The 18,236-nt window shown below is 41.9% G+C and overlaps 3 protein-coding genes across 4 annotated transcripts; 1 reads left to right on the plus strand and 2 right to left on the minus strand.

Annotated features, from left to right (window-relative positions):
- Positions 1-1,325: 1,325 nt before the first annotated feature.
- prrt2 (proline-rich transmembrane protein 2) lies at positions 1,326-5,349 on the minus strand. Its single transcript, XM_041963297.1, has 5 exons — positions 5,262-5,349; positions 3,178-3,463; positions 2,669-2,964; positions 2,459-2,588; positions 1,326-1,468 (listed from the first exon to the last, which is right to left on the minus strand). The coding sequence occupies exons 2-5, from the start codon at positions 3,398-3,400 to the stop codon at positions 1,452-1,454; spliced, it is 666 nt and encodes a 221-aa protein (XP_041819231.1). The 5' UTR covers positions 3,401-3,463; positions 5,262-5,349; the 3' UTR covers positions 1,326-1,451.
- A 613-nt stretch (positions 5,350-5,962) lies between these two features.
- kif22 (kinesin family member 22) lies at positions 5,963-13,874 on the minus strand. Of its 2 annotated transcripts, none has more exons than XM_041963201.1 (13): positions 13,617-13,874; positions 12,209-12,418; positions 11,979-12,106; positions 11,514-11,665; positions 10,909-11,118; positions 10,030-10,426; positions 9,386-9,506; positions 8,874-8,994; positions 8,450-8,621; positions 7,790-7,884; positions 7,293-7,493; positions 7,145-7,204; positions 5,963-6,137 (listed from the first exon to the last, which is right to left on the minus strand). In XM_041963201.1, the coding sequence occupies exons 1-13, from the start codon at positions 13,676-13,678 to the stop codon at positions 6,108-6,110; spliced, it is 1,959 nt and encodes a 652-aa protein (XP_041819135.1). In that variant the 5' UTR covers positions 13,679-13,874; the 3' UTR covers positions 5,963-6,107. The 2 variants fall into 2 exon arrangements, with proteins under 2 accessions (XP_041819135.1, XP_041819137.1); XM_041963203.1 differs by lacking the exon at positions 13,617-13,874 and adding an exon at positions 12,748-12,873.
- pagr1 (PAXIP1 associated glutamate-rich protein 1) lies at positions 13,225-15,951 on the plus strand. Its single transcript, XM_041963204.1, has 5 exons — positions 13,225-13,403; positions 13,676-13,885; positions 14,553-14,886; positions 14,977-15,065; positions 15,168-15,951. Exons 2-5 carry the CDS (start codon positions 13,717-13,719, stop codon positions 15,401-15,403), a joined length of 828 nt encoding a protein of 275 aa, XP_041819138.1. The 5' UTR covers positions 13,225-13,403; positions 13,676-13,716; the 3' UTR covers positions 15,404-15,951.
- Positions 15,952-18,236: the final 2,285 nt, after the last annotated feature.

The raw sequence follows: 18,236 nt of genomic DNA on the forward strand, positions 1-18,236 counted from the left end.
ATTAAAATTACTTCTATTCATATCTCATACCCATAAAACCATGGTCCCCTGAACCAGTTTTACAAATGAATCATCAGAAGACAGCAGCCTACTGTGCATGATAACATAATGGCCGTATATTAAGGTGTTCATTGCTGCGTTAAGGGTATTGTCAAGGGTCAAAAAGGCCAGAATCTGTCTGGTTTGAAAGCACAGGCTCCCTGTGGGTGCACACTGAGGCTCCAGCCACAACTTTGACTGCAATCACAAGCTATTTGATTTGTTAACCAAATAGTGATGCCCATATGCACACAATACTACCGCCATCCATCAACTGTGGCACAGCACTTTAAGAGCATCCCATTACGAAATTGTTTTTCTGTTTCAAAGTGATGTTTTACAAACATTATCAAAAGATAGGTTATAGATGACGTAGCATAATTAGCTTCACTGTAAAATGAATGTCTTAAGTATCTTGCTACAGTGTTTTTTGTTTTGTGAACATGGACCCTTTCCCCCGGCTCACAGTGGTCAGTGGTGTTGAGAGGATAAACAGTAAAGGTGCAGCAGAGTAAAAACACTTTTGATGTCCCTCTCTACAACAGCAATTCTGTGTTGGGTCTTCACAAAGCCAGAAACTTTCATTCTCAATTCTTTTTTTTTGGCACGTATTTTTCCTTGCAGTGATGACTTTGCCTTCTGCGCGAGACTTTCCATAATCCCTTCCATTTTAGCACCCGTAGCTAGTCCTTGGTAAGCCTCTTTGCCACCCGTATGCTCACTCTCAAACACAAGATGCACGACAGGAAGTCATGAGAACCACACAGAGGAGAGTCTGCGACGAAGAGGACACACAGCAGTTCAAAGTGTTTCTTCTCTGCGAGGGAACTGGGTGAATTTCTGCTCTGCGGTTCCGATGCAGCACAAATCCCAGAGCCTCGCCACGTGTCCGGGGGGATTTAATGGCAGGCCGAAACTCTGATGCTGTCCCGCCGTCGCTGCGATGAAGGATGGACTTTTTGTTGCTGACGCTGGGAGGCAATCCAGCCCGTTTCACGTTCTGTAACCACCTCCACGGGTCCCCTCACTTTCCAGTCCACCTTGTCTGAGTCAGCTCCGCGGGTGAGGACGGGATTCTCGAAGAGTTTGTGTCTTTGTCAAGAATCGTTCTGAATGTGTTGACCAGAATACGAAGGGGCTGATTAGACTGTCGACTCCCTTCTCCATCTAACATCAGATGGACAAACCCACCCCCCACCCTCCCACCCCACACTCAGAGCAGCATCACTTGCATATTTTATTTTCTTCCATTAGCAAAAAGGGATTTATATGGATTACAGAAATATAAGTAAGCGCTGTATATCAGGTGCATATTTGTCACACATCCAGGTAATGACTAGGCGGTAAAGACGGTGGTGCAGGTGCGGGCCAGACGGTCAGTTGCCTTATCCAGTTTCATCCTGGGATGAAACTCAGGTTTTCACATTTACTAAAAAAGAAAAGGAAGCATATTAGTTGAAGCTATATATTCCGGCAACTTAATATGGATGTATAAACTTTCACAGACCACAGAGGACAGTTAAATAATGAGAAAAACAAAGATTGCTGAGTCCCAGAGCCCTTAAACTCAACTTGTGTGTACAATTGCTCTTCCAGTCATTAAGTTAATTGGGACATCTCTTGGCTTAATGAGAGCCAACTGTGTGCAGGCAAAAACAAAGTACAGATAAGTATCTGCTTGAACTGCAGGGAAAAGGCGAGGCATCATTTAACTGAATGACCCTTCATGCTCATATTTAAATATGAGACAAATGAGCCACTAAAAAGTAATAATCACTGATCTGTTATCAGAATCCCTTTATTCGCCAGGTGCAATAAATGTACATTTATTTGGCTTGTGAGCACGTCAACAACTCACTAACATACATATATGTATACAAACGGTACAAGGACAACAAGACTTCACATTTTGTACAAGCAAACAGGGCAAGGCGTACAACAGACAGCAGACTACACTTCACGTATCACTCTGCAGATACACACACAGCAGTCTGGGGCATGCAGTCGGTTACAGCTGGCGGCTGGAGGCCACCCATGCAAATGGAAAAACATGTCATAAAATGTAGATCTGACTGATGCAAATGTGATTAATATGTTCTGATCTCTGTGTCGCAGTGATGTAGTCCCTAAAGTGCGGCAGTGTACGAAGACGCGTGCAGGCGTTCTAACTGGTGCAATAGTATGCAAACATGGATGGTAAGAATATCAGTGATTACAGTCAGATTGTGCTAACAGAGCTAAATATTATATTGTGATGGAGTAAACAGTGACAGTAGCAGGTTTTTTTTCTTTTTTGGAGGCAGAAGGATTGAAGAAAAGCAAAAAGGAGGAGTTCAGGGGCACGAATCAGCTGTGCACAGCTACACAGGGGGTAAAAAGGGTGAGGTTAGGGTTTAAAGGTCAGATTTGGGACACTCACTGGCCAGGTTGACAATGCAGGCGATGATAATGACCGTCCCTCCTACTAGTGACACCATGGAGAGCATCTTGGCCACACGACCCAGGCGCACGGCGCCGTCCAGGTTCCCCTGCTCGAGACTGTTCTTGGACTGAAGGAGAAGATTGAACCATCAGTTAGATTGGATTTGACACAAAGGCAAATTCAAAAACAAACAAAAAGCTCATCTACCATGATGGAGTAGACAAATCCCACAATGTTGATAGGCCAGACAGGGCAGAAGCAGGCCAGCACGGACAGGAGGAGGTAGTCTTTAACTTTGGTACGGTCCAAAGGAGGGTTGGTGGCGATGCTAGAGTGGCGAGAAAGCGACGGCCTGGGTGAGAAGGCGGTGTAGCCGATGGAGCTTGCCCTGCTCCCCTTCCTGGTTTTGCCGTGATGGGGGTAAGAGATGGAGTGCTGTCTTCTGGGAGGAGAGGAGATAACTGGGGAGGTGCTCTCTGCAGGCGCCGGGTGGATCCCGTTACCTACGCATGAGGGGCGAAAAGGATGGGCAGATGTTTGAAACACTGGTAAAGGGGAATGTGTGTGCACTCTCCCAGGAGTGCTTTCGTGCTCTGGAATCTGGCTTGCCCTGCGTGAGCTGACTAAGCAGCTGTTTCACCCCCACCCCCCACCCCCAAACACACACACTCCACCCACCCTGCTGCCTTAATATGAGGTCAAACTCAGTCACTTACTGTTCTTCAGCTTCTCGTTGATGACTATGACTAGCTCTCCTTTGGATTTGCTGCGGGGGGGCCTTGTGCCGGCCGGGCTGCTGCAGATGAGTTGTTCACCTCTGACTGGTAGGCAGGGTTCAGAAATGGGGGCTTGGCTCGACAGAGAGCCCTCCTGGTCCAGCAGCGATGGTTGTTCCTCCCCTGGCCAAATGGTGGGACATGGCATCATGTTCACAGCCATGCTGACATCAAAATGAAGCCTCTGTTCGCGGTCCAGTCCTGTGTGTATGGCCTGCAGTTACACCTGGGGGCAGAAAATAGTTTCAACAAGAAGCTGCTCACTCCAGTTGGCTTAGGGACTGTCCAGAAATTATTCACATGGGCTGAAAAAGGAGTGGATTGTGTATTTTTTCATTTTGCTAACAAGGGGTTGTAACGCCCCTCTTATTGTCTTAGATGTAACATGCAATTTGCTGATATTGGAGGCTGATAAAGCTCACCTGGGCCCTTAGGCTATACAGCTGGGATCTACCCTGCATCTTTGTCTTTTGGTTTGTGTTAACCTTAATTTTATAAATTATTTTTGTTTTATGTAAAACCTCTTACATGGACATCATCCTACTCGTCAGATTCCCTAAGCCAGCATGTGACAGGATACTCTAACGGAGAACTTTAACTTTATCTGTGTAACTTTTTTTTCTCCCCTCAAAGTTGCATTCTAAAGAAAAATGTAAAAGATCAAATATTTATATCAAAAATTCTGCCTACGCCATGATAGAAAAGGTGTGTTTTGCCTTATGAGGATGACAATCATGTATCTTCGACATTATTAGTGATTTAACTTGTGATTTTCAAACATGTCATAGAAAGAGAGTTAGCTCTTAGAGCAAAAATAAAAAAAATGGCTTGAGCAAATTAAGTTAAATTGGTGAACCAGGGTCCCAAACATCATTTTGCCAGCGGCTAATTCCATTCCTATTGTTTGATTTGGATGCTATGTGAAAATTATTAGTCCATTAAAGGGAAATTTCACCTATTTTACACGCCAACGTCTGTTTACAGCTCTTGTGAGTACTTCTGCATGCTAACATATTTTATATAGCGCATTTAGTGGCTCCAAATGGAGACACGCTAAATCTACGTTAGCTGCTGCTAGCATAACACACCAGAACCTCTGACAGAACTGTTGGTGCATTGTGGGTAATGGAGGCACCAGGTTTTAAAGGAGGAAGAGGTGAATGTGTGTCATAAAAATGCTGTATTAATTTCTTTTAAATTGTCCATTACAGCATTTCCAAAAACTCTTGTTTTGTAATGTTGTTATTTACAGACACTGGAGGGTGTTGCCTTTTTCTCAGCCCCCGCTTCTCACTCTAATAACTTTCGTACACTCCCTGAATATAGTCGATTTATAGAGTTTAGATCCGGGCTCAATATCACGCTAAACCGCTTTATAATCCCCTCTGACTTCAGATAACATTTATCCTTTCCCTTTTTATCATCACTCCTCGTGTCACGTTGAATTGTTCATAGTCTCGAGGTAAACACAAGAAGAACACGCACACGCATGTCCTGCTGTACATCAGGCCTCAAAGCTCATATTAAAATAGCAGAGCGGTTGTATCAGGTAACAAACGAGAGAGAGAGAAAGCAGGTCACAATGACATGAGGAGTACAAAGGCACGGCTGATGGAGGCAGGTTGCTTTGAAACGATAGTAGCGGCCATGCAGGTGCGCGCAGAGCATTATTTCATCATGTGTACACAGGCTGGCATATGGTCGCCGGTTGATGGGCACAGAACAAAAGGTAAAAGGACAGAGCAGAAAAAGGGACGAGGACAAAGGAAAAACACTCGGATAGACGAGCGAAGGAGGAGGAAGAGGAGGAGGAGGAGGGTGGCTGCTTATTAATTAGCCTGCTGCTGCTTGATTTGGATTCAGTGGATGTGGGCTGCTACATCGCGATGATAAGCAGGGGGGAAAAAAACCACATGCACCTCGCGTTGGATGCTTGCATTTGAAGTGTAACACGGATCACTTAGCATGTTACACCGACACACAGGTTGAGAAGAAAGGTGGGAATGAAGATAAATGAAACTGACCTTTTCTGTTTATTTGTTTTAATTCCAGCGACTGTCTCAACGCAGCCGGAGCGTCCCTAGCTTTGGCATCCTGGTAACGTTATGTTCAGGTGCAAAACAAAGAAATTAAATTAAGAAATAAAAATTCAGCATCAGACGCGACCGAACATCTCAAACGCAGCCACGGAGCATTTGCAAACGTGCGCGGTTTTTGTGTAAAATCCGAGAATATCCTACAAGGAAGGTGGAGACACGGCGGGGTTGTTGTAGCGCCTGCTTCCAGCGCAGTGTGCTGGGATGGATGGGGAGTCTCCTGGATGGCAGGGCGGATCAGGGAGGAGGGGTGTGTGTGAAATGAAAAGTGAAATCAACCAGACTACGTGATGTGAGAGGAAGAGGAGGAGGAGGAGGGAAGGGGATGCTGGATTATAGCATCCTCCTCTTCTGTAAAAAAAAAAAAGAAGCTTCCAACACTGAATATTTAACCAGTGTTGCTGCATCACAGCAGTCTGTGATTAGGGGTGTCCTCCTGTCTCCACCATGCAGAGGACAAGAGTTCACAGACGAGCACGATTTGGTTTTCAAACCAGAAAAGGCGATAACTACTCCGCAGAGACTGCGATTGATCAGAGAAACGATTCGGGGTAGGCGACATTCAGAGCCATATGTGAAACGTGTGCCAGATTCATTTATGTTCATGAAATAAACACTCACACATGCAATGACATCTGAGACGTTTATTTAAAAAAAAGCAATAGTGCGCCATCAGCTGGAACAGAGAGGTAATTACAAAAATATCATAAAACAAAGCAAAAATGACAAAAAGCTTCTGAGTGAATATTACACATGGGATTCAACAAAAAAAAATCATTTCCCCATGGCACTCAAGATGTTTGCCTGAAAAAAATCAAGAAAAGAAACAAACATTAGGACTGAGCAAAAGCAAGATCATTCGTAAAGCTGCATAATAAGATTTACTGATGCCCCAGAGGGGACAATATGTGTAGATAAACAGAGAAAGCAAAAAATAAATTATAGGAGGTATGTCAAACTAAAATAAGAATAGAAGTCAATATAGAAACTATACAAGAGCAACTGAAGACAGAATTATGAGGTAAAGGAACAGTGATGTGATGAATGGCAGCAGTCAGCAAGTCTAGTATGTGTAGGTGTTTATACACTAATGAAAATATACTTATGAATATAATATTTCACTTCTGACAAAAGATCCCTCTAAATCTTACATACTGGGCCTTTAATATAGAAATATAATACAGTCAATATTGTAATAAGACAATCATAATGTAGTATAATATAATACAGTAGAATCTGGTATAGGTTACAAGATACAGTTTAACCTGAAATGTAGTAATATAGAGTGACAATATATATAATAGTACAGCAGTGTAACAGAATATCAAACTTGGTGTTGTATCAGTATAGTATAATATAACTACAGAATAATATATCAACATATAACAAAATATATAAATCAAATGAAATAATAGTGTGTTAATACCAGAAATCCTCTCTAATTTATTAATATGAAATACAGTCTAATGACATGTCAGCAGCTTTTTGAGGCTATACTGAGGCACAACAGGGCTTTAAGCTGAACATGAACATTTTTTAGCATTTGTAAATGTTTACAGTGTTCACAATCTTAGTATGCCAACACTTGTTACTTAGAACAAACCTTTAAGTACAGGTGAGGCTAATGGGAATGTCATTGGCTTTGCAGGTGTTTAGTCATAAATCTAAGATTTTTTTAACCAAATGGTGGCACTATATGAAAAGTCAGGGATCACTAAACATATTACAATTCATTCTTTGGAAGAAATGGGTGTCTGTACCAAATTTCATGGTTACAAAAATACACAAATATTTCAGAGGACTTGGCTTACCGTCATAAAGGAGGAAAATCTCTTTTCTGTCATACCCTCAACTTTTTTTAGATCATCCAACTGCAAAATAACAAATCAGACATAAAGTCACCATGAGGAAATAAAATCTATGCCTATCAAATGCTGAAAAGACATCTTCCCTACCAACCTTTGTGAAGTGACCATTGATTTCCCTCCAGCCAAGGATGAGCTTTGCCTTCTTGTCGCCAATCTGCTGCAGACCCTTCAGCTCTTTGAGGGAGCCCGAATTGAGAACCTGTAGGATTTTCTGTCTGGACAGCTGTAGCACTGATGTGTCCAGTTGGGACTCCCAACCATTTTCCATTAGGTTCTCTTTACCATCTGGAGGCTGAGAGAGAAGAGATAGATACAGTACAAAGACCGTCTTTACAAATTTACAATAGGTTTTTTGCACAATTATAGAAAACATAATACATGAAAATCTATTTTTAAATGTCAACATTTATTTGTCTACATTGGCCTGGAAAGGAAGTTAATTTTGACCTAATAAATCTGAGACTTGCAGAGTCTGCAAGTCAAAAAAAACAAATTGAAGCTAATGCACTACGTCAGCTACTTCCTGATGCTTCCAATTCTGCAGATATGTCAAGCTAAGCACAGCACAGCACGGGCTCGGATGCTGACCTCAACCTGGTCTGAAAGCTTCTTCTCTTTCTTCTTGACGCAGACAGACTGTTTCTTGACCACTGCAAGCTGCTGAAGAGGCTGGAGCTGCGACACTGATTAGGAAGAAACCATGTACACAATTAATGTTAAATTCATTTAATGCTACACATTAGAGCACAATCTGTTTAACAAGGAAATATTCACACCAAGGGGTGATGAAACACGAATTCTGAAACCAAATTTTGAGATTAAACAGTCTGAATCTCATATTTTTTTCAAAGCCAAATGTATGAGACAGGTACCAAGGACAGTAATCTGGCTCACTCTCCGAGCTGCTGTACGGCATAAAAATAATTCCTCCTCATCGTCATTTGATACATTCTCTGGCTCCTAAATAGTGGACAAAGGTCTTGTATCAACTTGCAGCACATCAATAGCTCCAGTGATTAAACATGACAGAATTATTGAGTGACATGAAAAACAGTTTTTCCAAGTTTTTTCCAGTTTTTCCAAAAACACAAGTTTCTCCAAGGTCAATGTCCTCATATAGCACTTCCTCATTCAAAGTAAATTTGAAGATAGTAGTATCCGACACGTTCACAGTCTTAATATGGTGGTTCTCTGCATAAATTCATTTAGTTACAGACGCACCTATGAACTCTATCGTTTCTGACTGACCTTGAAGGGGTTGGACCACAGCCTGCTGCTTATTGGGTTTTGTGGCAGCTGACTGTTTTTTGAGCAGAGGTGCTGTGTTATTCTTGAAGTCAGGCTCCTGTTTGGCACTGGACTTTTCTCCAGCCAATAGCATGGCCTTGTTCTCGAACTCCTTTTGCTTCTCTTTGAGCTCCTGTGTGGGGGCAAGGAGGGGAAGAGCGATCAAACAGCCACGAAGAAGCAAGCTGATCAATCAGTATTAAGATCTGATGGTATCAGCGTGTGGTAAATCACACACTGATGGAAGAGACAAATGTTGCACCAGATGCAGATATAGATGTTCAAAAACCCATATTACAAGCAAGATTTCACATAACACCCACCCCCCACCCCGATATTTCCATCAGTCACCCAGATGTAGGTGTGTGTTATCTGGATGCTGTACCTGGATCTCCTTGCGAGACTGAGCCACATATTTCAGCATGCTAAGTCTATCTTTGTCCTGGCAGCTCAACATTAGCTTCTCCAGGGCTATTAATCTGTCCATCACTGATGGTTCTGACACACTGAAAGAGACAAACAAATCAAGACTGAGAAATAGTAGATAGAGCGGGTGCTGGTGTGGTCAGGGGCTCTGAAATGCACTAGGAAGTCAAAAGGTTGTCACAAGTTGCCAAGATTCATAACTCAGGCTTAAACACCTAATAACAGATGGCAAGAAAGCTTTGCTTGTATCTCTCCTAAAGAGATCCCAGTAGACACAGCAGCTGTAGCCAATGGGAGCACTGCACAGAGAATTGCTTACAGCACAAGCTATAAAATCCTGGCTCAAACTGCTTTGAGGCTTTGGTCTAAGTTGCTGTTGTATGGATTGAATTTGATGTGGTAACAGTCAAACATAACAGTTCTGATTAGCTAGACAAATAAGTCTGCATGTGGGTGTGTGTGGTCTTTAACCTGTGAAAATGTGTGGAGGGTGAGGAGCCGTCTTGTTCGGTTTTCTTCTCATCTTTCTGCCTCTTCTTCTGTGGCTCGGTGCCAGACCCCCGCGCCTCGTGGTCTTCTCTGGGCCGCTTCACTGGAGATGAAGGCAGAAGGGAAATTAACAGTTTAGTATTCCATGCACTCCGGCAACACTGTTTGTGGGCTTCTCTAGAGTGTAAAGCAATTCAGACGAAGATGGCACAGCATCACTCAAGGCTGCACTGCAGTGCCAAAATTAAAGCCGAGGGAAGAACAGCATCAGGAATGTGTTTGAGACAAAGCTTTAGGAGACAAAAATGCAGCAAAAGAGCAAACTTTTAAATTCAGAAAAGGAGATTCATCATGTCAACAAACACCTGGCTGTTTATCAGATTTTGGGATGTTCTGAGATGGGTGCCCCCTATTGGCCTTAGATCAAACTGTCAGAGCATCCTCTTCTTTGCCTATTCTTTGTCTTTCTACACTTAGAAGCCCTCTGAAAGGGGAAAAAGTGCATTTCTCAGGTGCCCCGGGAGCTCACTCCACCAGGGCACCTTACAGTGGTAAGGACAAATACAGCAGAAATGACAAAAATAAACAAAAAAATGTCAGTGCATTTCTCTCTCATTTTCACTCACCTGGCAGCACAGGTACAGCCATAGTTTCACGGGTAAAGGGCTTGTTCACAATGAGCTTGGATTTGGCAGCAAAGTTGAGTGCACTAAAGGTATCAAAATAGTATTTGTATTCGGGCGCAATATTGGTGATCATGACGGAGTGTGCCGAGCCGCCTAGAGAGTCCTGTAGCAGCCGTGTGAGTTTACTGTCTCTGTATGGCACGCGGCCAGTTGTGCCGGAGTTAAGAGAGTCCACCACTTTACTGAGTGTGAAGAGAGACAGGTTGATGGCACCACTCTCTTTCAGACGGATGCCCTGGTTGCCAGTGCGGCGGTTGTCCTCAGATCCAGCCAGGTCTACCAAGTACAACTTGCCTGTCTGTTGTCTGTGGGGCAGGGAGCGCTGAGTCCGCACAACCTAGAGCATTGATAAGATAAAGATTTGAGAAGGAACAATGACACAAAGGTCAAACATGATGGAAAAACAGGGGAGGGAGGAGAAGAGAAATGAAAGGTTAGATGAGACAGGGAAGGAGGCTCACATTTATGATAAAGTGACACATTATGTATTCAGTGAAACACAATATAGGAAGTAAGAATGTAAAAAAGGATACAGTTAGGCAAAGGACAACTGACACCAGTGTTTCTCTCTTAGAATAGTCCTGGAAAGCCCAGAGGTTGCTAGCAGGAGTGTTGCAAGAGAGAATTGATTTTAGCACCAGCTACCAAATCCTGGCCTACCGCTCAGAGGCCACGACCTGTTTAAGATGCTGTTTGACTGTCCACTGACACCCATGCACAGTTCCACCAGTTCAATGAACAAAGCAGAGCAACTCTCAAAGAGAAATATAAGTGAACAAATAGTCTTTTCCCATGAGCTTATCAAGCTATGCATCAAACCTTGATGAGGAGGACAGCGTGACTGCGGCTGGAGCGCTGGTTTAGTTTGGTAGAAGCTGTAGTACGATTGAGGCTGGCGGGGACAAAATGTTTGTCAAAATCTGAGAAGGATGAGATGGTTGTGTGAGTGAGGCCAGGGATGAGGATGTTCTTGTCCTTGTCCTCTCTGATTGGCAAATCCTGGGAGTTTGGCGATAGAAGATCGAGTACCTGAGAGAAAGACGGAAGGAAGTGTTGATGGATGGCACGACGTCAGACATATGAATGATGGATGCTTGAATGGCCCAGTGGTACAATGTAGGGGGATCTATTGGCAGAATAGGGCAGAAGTGGAACATAATATTCATAATTATGTTTGCATCATTATAGAATCGCCTGAAAATAAGAATTGTTGTGTTTTGGTAACCTTGGAACAAGATCTTTATATCAAGTGGGTCTTCTCAACGGTACAAGTTCTAAAATGGGCTCAAATTCTGAACCACTGGCAACAATCTTGTTTCACTCTTTCACTACATTAGACTATTTCACTTTCTAGGCCATGTACAGAAAACAAGACAGAAACTACTGGCTCATGCCATTCTTTGTACACAGGCAATCATTCATACCTTCTCATTGTAAATTTCTAAATAAGACATGCCAGTGCTGTAGTCCCATCCCTCATTCTCATCCTTAGCTTTGACCAGATTGAAGACCTCGCGAACAGCTCGGGGAATCACACCTGGCTGATCTGAGCTGCCCAACATGGTGTGGGTTTTGCCTATAAAAAAGGGTGTTGCGAGTTAGTGGGGAAAAAATTTTAGGAAATTAAGCAAACTATATACGAATGGAGTGAACTTTAAGAGTAAACCATTATAAGAGGACATAAAGAGTGCTTGACAAAACAGATGAATTTAAAGTATTTTGACTGGGGAATTCAGAATATAAAATGGTAAAAGCTAATACAACCTAAGCTTATCTAAAAACCCACTGTTAATATCACATGCATTCATACCTCTGTGCCTTGATTACTGTCTTTTAATATTCAACCGAGTATGCAAGTTACAAGTGAACAAATGCAATATAAGACATACCAGCTCCTGTTGGTCCATAGGCAAAGACACTGGCATTCTGTCCATTCAGTACATGTGGGAGAATGGGCTTCACTGACGAGAGGAAAACCTCTTGCTGAGTCGTTTGCTCACCATGAAAAGCATCAAAGCTGAAAGAACATCACTCTTAGAATTTATTGTTGAATAATAATTAGAGACATTAACAATACACTCAGAGGTGAAAACAGTTAAGTCACACTGAGAACACTGACTGGTATTTGACTGTCTCTGTGGCGTTCCTCCAGTTCACTATTTCCAGGTTTTGAGAGTCCAGGCCTCTTACACACGGTCCCTCATCTTTATCATCTTGAACGCCCATACATGGTCGCAGACGAACCGCGACCCGAACCCTGGTCGTCTTCTTGTTTCCGCCATCTGACAACGCCACACGCTGAGCCATGTTTGACCTTTTTAAAAAACGGCTGGATAATAACATGAACCAAGTTAGCAAAACATAACTTAACGTCACGCTGGCATTACCTGTGGAAAATGGCAGTTAAATAATGCAGATAATTCACAAACGCCTTAGTTAGATTTCAATTAAATGCCGATTCCCCTTAAACAAAGCACGGCAGTATTGAGCAAAGTTTTTCTCTATTAACTAACTTTATGACTTTCGTCGGCTAATAACAAGCTAACCTGCTAAGGTTAGTTAACGGCCATCACCTGACTTTAGATTGCGTCAACGTTAACTTAACCTTGCTTCTTACTCATTTACCAACTGTGTTACTAACGTTTGGTAAGTTCTTACCTTTATTCTTTGCGGTTTCCTTGAATAAAACCTTTATGACGCTCCAAGTTTCAGTTTTAGCAACATACCGAGCACCGTCTTTTAACAATGGCGGTCGACAAAACGAAGTATCTAACCGAACACTTTTCAAATGAAGAGCACTGTAACAGGAAACGGCCATCAGCCAATCAGAAACACTGGCGCCTCATTGACGTCTGCCGTCCTTATTTTCTAAGATTTAACTGTGCCACGAATATAATAGTCGACGCTATACTACAGAGGCATATGTGTACACCATTTAATATAAAAAAGTAACGTGAACAGTGAAGTAAAATATGCTTTATTAAAACATCGCTCAGCATGCTTGCAGCCCTATACGCGGTTGCGCTCTGCACAGGAAGTCGTGACAAAGTAGATCTCAACTGCACGCAACGTAACTGCTGTCGACTCATCGCGCCGTGGATGGACTATCCATGCGATGTTTAATCAGTGGAAATGCGCAGTCTAGCGGAACACTCGGTTCTTCTAATCCAAAATGGCGCTATGTTTACGTCTCTACATAACCGTTCATTATCCCTAGCTAGTCTCATGGAGAGCTTTGGTGGTTTTTTTCACAACATTTAGCTACAACACCAGTGATCCACGATAAACCGGACGTTCGGTAATGTCAATTGAAGGTATGCTACCTAACTGTATTTTGCTATGAAAATATAGCTGGCGGTTAGGCCTGACGTTGGCTAGCTAACTTAGTTAAGTCAAATAATCACGTTTAATTTACAGAATGATAAGCAGTCAACGAAGCCACAAAGTTAACAGTTACCACTCTGCTACCTGTTATAGGCTTGATGTTATTCTCAGTTAGCTTGCTCCTTCAAAGACATCTTACTTACACATTTCTGGTTACTTCCAGTCGTACTGTAATGTCTTTTCCCACAATGCTTCTGTTCAGCATTTCCGTGGCTATAAAGTTGACCAGCAGCAGTTGGAAGGATGCAGGCTGAGGCCGCAAACTCGTCACTGAGCGAGGGCATAGAGGCTCTGGGTGTGAAGGACACAGAAAAACCCGCAGCAGTCCAAGAGGAAGAGGGCAACACAGAGCAACAAGACACAGAGATGACTGCTGCCACGGAGGAGGATACAGCAACCAAGGATGAAAAGGGTATCTCCCCTGAGAATCATACACAGAAACAGGGACATTAAACAACAGCAGCTACACATTTCTAAAGCACACAGAAGTGAGCAACAAGTTTTTTTTCCATTATGGATAAAGTAAACATGTACTGATTAGTATCTAATGTGACAAAAAAAAAACAGTATGAGTAATGTAGGGAGTAATGCAAGTAATTAACAGTAAGGTAAGTTATAACTGCATTAGTTAAAAATATGCAGTATGTAAATATAAATAAGGTTTAACAGATATCAATCATGCAAACATTAAAGATAATTAATTGATCAGTATGTGTAAGTTTAAGAAGTGTTTCTAACTGTAAAAGACACCTGTTGAAATAAACAGAAGAAAACACAGACAACATATAAATGTGTTCAAAACATGTTTAATAACTCTTTGTTTTCTTTCACCAATAGCTTTGAATCACATTCTCTGAGTTTTAGAGAGCAGTTGATATGTAGTATATGTAGTCCTGTATAGTTTTACATACAGTGTCACTGTATCATTTATTTGTAGCATGTATAAATAGTAATCTACATATTATGTGTTTCTGTGCTGTAATTCGGTCTGATGAGGTTGTACTGTTATTCCCAGCATGGATTTTCCTATAACACCTTTTGTTAAACTGCCTTTCTACACATTTCTGCTGCCTTCTCAGACGAAGACACAGATGCCGCGGAAGGTGAGGCACACAAGGATGAACCTCAGGCAGACACCGGGGTGGACGGCGAAGAGGGAAAGCAGTCTGCAGAAGTCGACGGCGAATGGGAGCTTGCATACAGCGACGAGGAAATGGAGGACCCCAAAAACTGGATGCCCCCTCCTGCTGAGATCAAAAGACTCTACGAGCTCCTCGCTAAAGGGGAGATGCTGGAATTGGACTTTGTGCCCCTTCCTAGAAGGCCCCCTACACCTGAACGTACCCCCTCTCCTGAAAGAGATGATGAGGAAGAGGCGGCGTTGGAAAGGGAGAGGGAAGAGAGAGAGCGCAAGTCAGTATTACTCTTTTCATCATTTAATCTCTTAAGAATTTTAATTGGTGTACAGGACCTATAGGGTAACTTCCTTTTCTTTCCCCCTAGGCCTCCAACTCCAACTGAGTTTGATTTTGATGAAGAGCAAATGCAAGCCACTCCGAAAAATGCCTTCATCAACAGACGCAGAACACCAGGTGTGAGAGGCAGAAAAGACTCATTACATTCTGAATGCACAGTGAGAGTGATGGTTTGTCGGTTTTATGGAAATCCAGTTGACATTTTCTCTTCCCTCCCAGGATCCTCAGCCCGCTCCTCTGTGAAAAGGGAAGCTCGGCTGGACAAAGTGCTGTCAGACATGAAGCGGCACCGCAAGATTGAGGAGCACATCATGCGCACGGGTCGAGATCTCTTCCGGACCGAGAAGAAGCTGGAGGAGGCTCTGTCTCCAAACAGCCAGAAGGAGCGCGAGAAGGAGAGGGAACGAGACAGCAACCCCAACACCATCTTTTCCCCGAGACAGAGGAGATACTGAAGCAGTAAGAGATGAGGACTTGCCCAGAGGCAAACGAGGCCAAGAGCTTTCAGAGGCTTTCTCAAAACTTGAATTTTTTAATGTAACGAGTTTTGTATGTTTTCTATATGTGTTTTGTATATTGGCAATAAACATTAAAACCCAGAAAATGTTAACTGATCTGTAATCAGTGTGGACAAGGGTGGATTATTTGGATAAAAATCCTCTGTAACAGCATACGATAGTGTGTAAAATTACAAGTCAGGGACACATTCATCCAGGCATGTTATGGGACATCATCACATTTATGCAAATTTGTATTAAAAAAGCAATATTCTACAGTCCTGCTCATCAATGTATATTGCCCATAATGGCCAACTACCAGTGGTGGAATGCAACTAAGTACAAATTCAATGCACTTGTACCATTTTATGCAATTGTAGTACTTTTTACCCCACTAACATTTGTCTGACAGCTTTAGTTACTAGTTGCTTTACGGATAACAATTTTTCATCTACCTGTCCAGTGAAATCCATGTATCTCCAAATTTGGTGATACTGAATTGTTACAGATAAACTGAAGAATTGTTTCTTTATGGCATGAGGCTTTTTTCTGCAGATTACTTCTACTTTTGATACATTTGAGTAACTTTAACTGGTAATACATTAGTAAGGTTTTGAATGCAAGACTTGTGACATTTTCACAGTGTGATATTAGAACTTTTACTTGAGTAAAGGACATTGATGAGATTTTAAATTTATATCTGTTATACTAGAAGTGATCACTGGTCAAGACAAAACTATATACTGAGACAATATGAAGTAATTTTAAGTCAGTGTGCTGACGTGTTGGGATGGAATTTTATCCCTGTTGACCTCCGTCGTCATTTTCTACCAGTGTTTTCCTCACAATGTGTGATATTTCCTTTGTAAAAAGCCTATTATAAGCCTTTCCATACTGTGGTAAGAGTAAGATCTAGGCTGACGTCAATGCTTACAGTTTCACAGTTGGTAAAGTGCTAAAATCATTATATGAATTCTGGTGCCCTCTAATGGCTCACTGTTACCCTGTGATGGAGCAGCGATGTCCAAATTCTCAAGCTAGGTTAATGATTTTATAAATGGCATTTGATAAATTCTTCTGTTTGACGCTGACAAAACTCGAGGGGAAAAAAAGAGTCGAGGCAGGCTCAGGACAGAGAAGTATATTTTAGCTAAGATTGAGTAACAATACAGCCTTCACATAAGGCTCAGAAGCATATAGTATATGTATGCATAAATATGCATTCAAAACCACAAACCAAATAAATAAATAAATAAATAAATACTTACAAATAAATAACAAGCATTTTGTGGAATATACAGTACATCAGTTGAAATGTTTGAGTATTATCAAGAAGCAGTACCTTATGGACTCATGGAACAGGGGAATGGATGTTCTGTGTTCAACATGCCCACAGTTGTCCAGATGTTTTGGCACACACTGCCCTGTGTTAATAGTTTCTGAGCTTTATTTTTTTTTTTTTAAAGACCTTTTCCCGGGACAGGGAAGCTGTTTTTAACATGATAAAACTAGCCGGTTTGTTCATAGGTTTATGGACCCAGTGGCTCATTGAATCGAAGCAAATCATACAATTTAAAAGGTTCAAGGAATTCATAGGCATGATAATGGTTAAAATAATAATCATTAAAATTAGTTGCCACGGACAAACGTGCTGCATGTCAACCACAAGGGAATGCTTCCCTCCAAGATTATTTTTCACTTTTGTTTCCCTTCAAACTGCAGCATTTGCAGTCCCCAAACTATAAATACTCAAATCTCATGGATCCCTTAATGAACTACTCCAGCCAATCAAATGGATATATTGAGATTCACATCAGCACCAAGCTTAAAAAAATAAAACACATGAAAATTCATTTTAAAAAGTGACTGCTACTGTGCATCACTTCCTTGAATGCAAAAAACACTTGTGTTGTGATACCAGTAAATGGAATGAGGTCATATCTACACTGAGACGAGAAGCGCTGCTGTAACCTTCGCAGGGGAGTTTGCGTACACTAAGCTGTAAAACAGTGAAATGTTTTGTATTAATGCCGAAATTGTTCAAAAATGAGATGCAGAAATGGGACAAAACCTAAAACAAAAAAAAAAAAAGAAAAAGAAAAATCAAGATTGGCCTAATACGGACATGGAAATAAGGACAATTTTACATCTGCTATGTACACCCGTCACATTTTTCTGTCTGAGGGAGCCTCCACTTTTTCCTCTGAGGATACAAATAAATAAAAATGTAAAGAAACTGCAAAGAATGGGGGGGGACGGGATAAGGCAGCAGAATACAGTCTTATGAGATTCTCTCCCTTCTAAAGGTGAGTCAGTCTGCAGGTTGGTTACATTTTGTTAGAGTGACAGTGACTACATAGAGGATACAGATAATAAACACTAACAAGTCAAAATACTGCTTAGCTGGGATTTTTTTTTCTTTTTTGAAGGCCTTCTTCATTACTAAACTGAATCAGGCCTTCCATCTACAGCAAATGTACTAACATACAATATAATACATTCCTATTTTCCTGCTCTTCCTATACCGTGAGGCAGAGAGGACTGAATTTGATCTACATGAGGGAAATAGCCACCTATGCTCGCTATACATCCAGGCAAATTCCTCTCAGGTCAGTGCATGTTCCTATCTGTCACGGTGCCTGATGACATCTTAATATACTGAGTGCACTAACATTCTTGTTTCCTACAAACTGAGCAGCTGAAGTACTTGAAGGCCAGCAACCAAATAATTATCTGTTAAGAGTCTGGCTGCTGGACACAAACACTTCAGCACTATTTGAGGCCATCATCT

The sequence above is a fragment of the Chelmon rostratus genome, chromosome 21, assembly GCF_017976325.1.
Source record: "Chelmon rostratus isolate fCheRos1 chromosome 21, fCheRos1.pri, whole genome shotgun sequence".
In the NCBI taxonomy this organism is placed as follows: domain Eukaryota; kingdom Metazoa; phylum Chordata; class Actinopteri; order Chaetodontiformes; family Chaetodontidae; genus Chelmon; species Chelmon rostratus.

What these genes read in the sequence shown, in the direction of transcription:
- pagr1 (XM_041963204.1), top strand. Translation starts at nt 13,717, where the DNA reads ATGCAGGCTGAGGCCGCAAACTCGTCACTGAGCGAGGGCATAGAGGCT. An exon ending in AGCAACCAAGGATGAAAAGG is followed by an intron (nt 13,886 to 14,552) that starts GTATCTCCCCTG and finishes CTGCCTTCTCAG; the next exon opens with ACGAAGACACAGATGCCGCG. An exon ending in AGGGAAGAGAGAGAGCGCAA is followed by an intron (nt 14,887 to 14,976) that starts GTCAGTATTACT and finishes CTTTCCCCCTAG; the next exon opens with GCCTCCAACTCCAACTGAGT.
- kif22 (XM_041963201.1), bottom strand. Translation starts at nt 13,678, where the DNA reads ATGCTGAACAGAAGCATTGTGGGAAAAGACATTACAGTACGACTGGAA. An exon ending in ACGCTGTCCTCCTCATCAAG is followed by an intron (nt 10,427 to 10,908) that starts GTTTGATGCATA and finishes TCAATGCTCTAG; the next exon opens with GTTGTGCGGACTCAGCGCTC. An exon ending in GATTTTCCTCCTTTATGACG is followed by an intron (nt 6,138 to 7,144) that starts GTAAGCCAAGTC and finishes GATTTTTTTCAG; the next exon opens with GCAAACATCTTGAGTGCCAT.
- prrt2 (XM_041963297.1), bottom strand. Translation starts at nt 3,400, where the DNA reads ATGGCTGTGAACATGATGCCATGTCCCACCATTTGGCCAGGGGAGGAA. An exon ending in CAACGAGAAGCTGAAGAACA is followed by an intron (nt 2,965 to 3,177) that starts GTAAGTGACTGA and finishes CCTCATGCGTAG; the next exon opens with GTAACGGGATCCACCCGGCG. An exon ending in GATTTGTCTACTCCATCATG is followed by an intron (nt 2,589 to 2,668) that starts GTAGATGAGCTT and finishes CTTCTCCTTCAG; the next exon opens with TCCAAGAACAGTCTCGAGCA.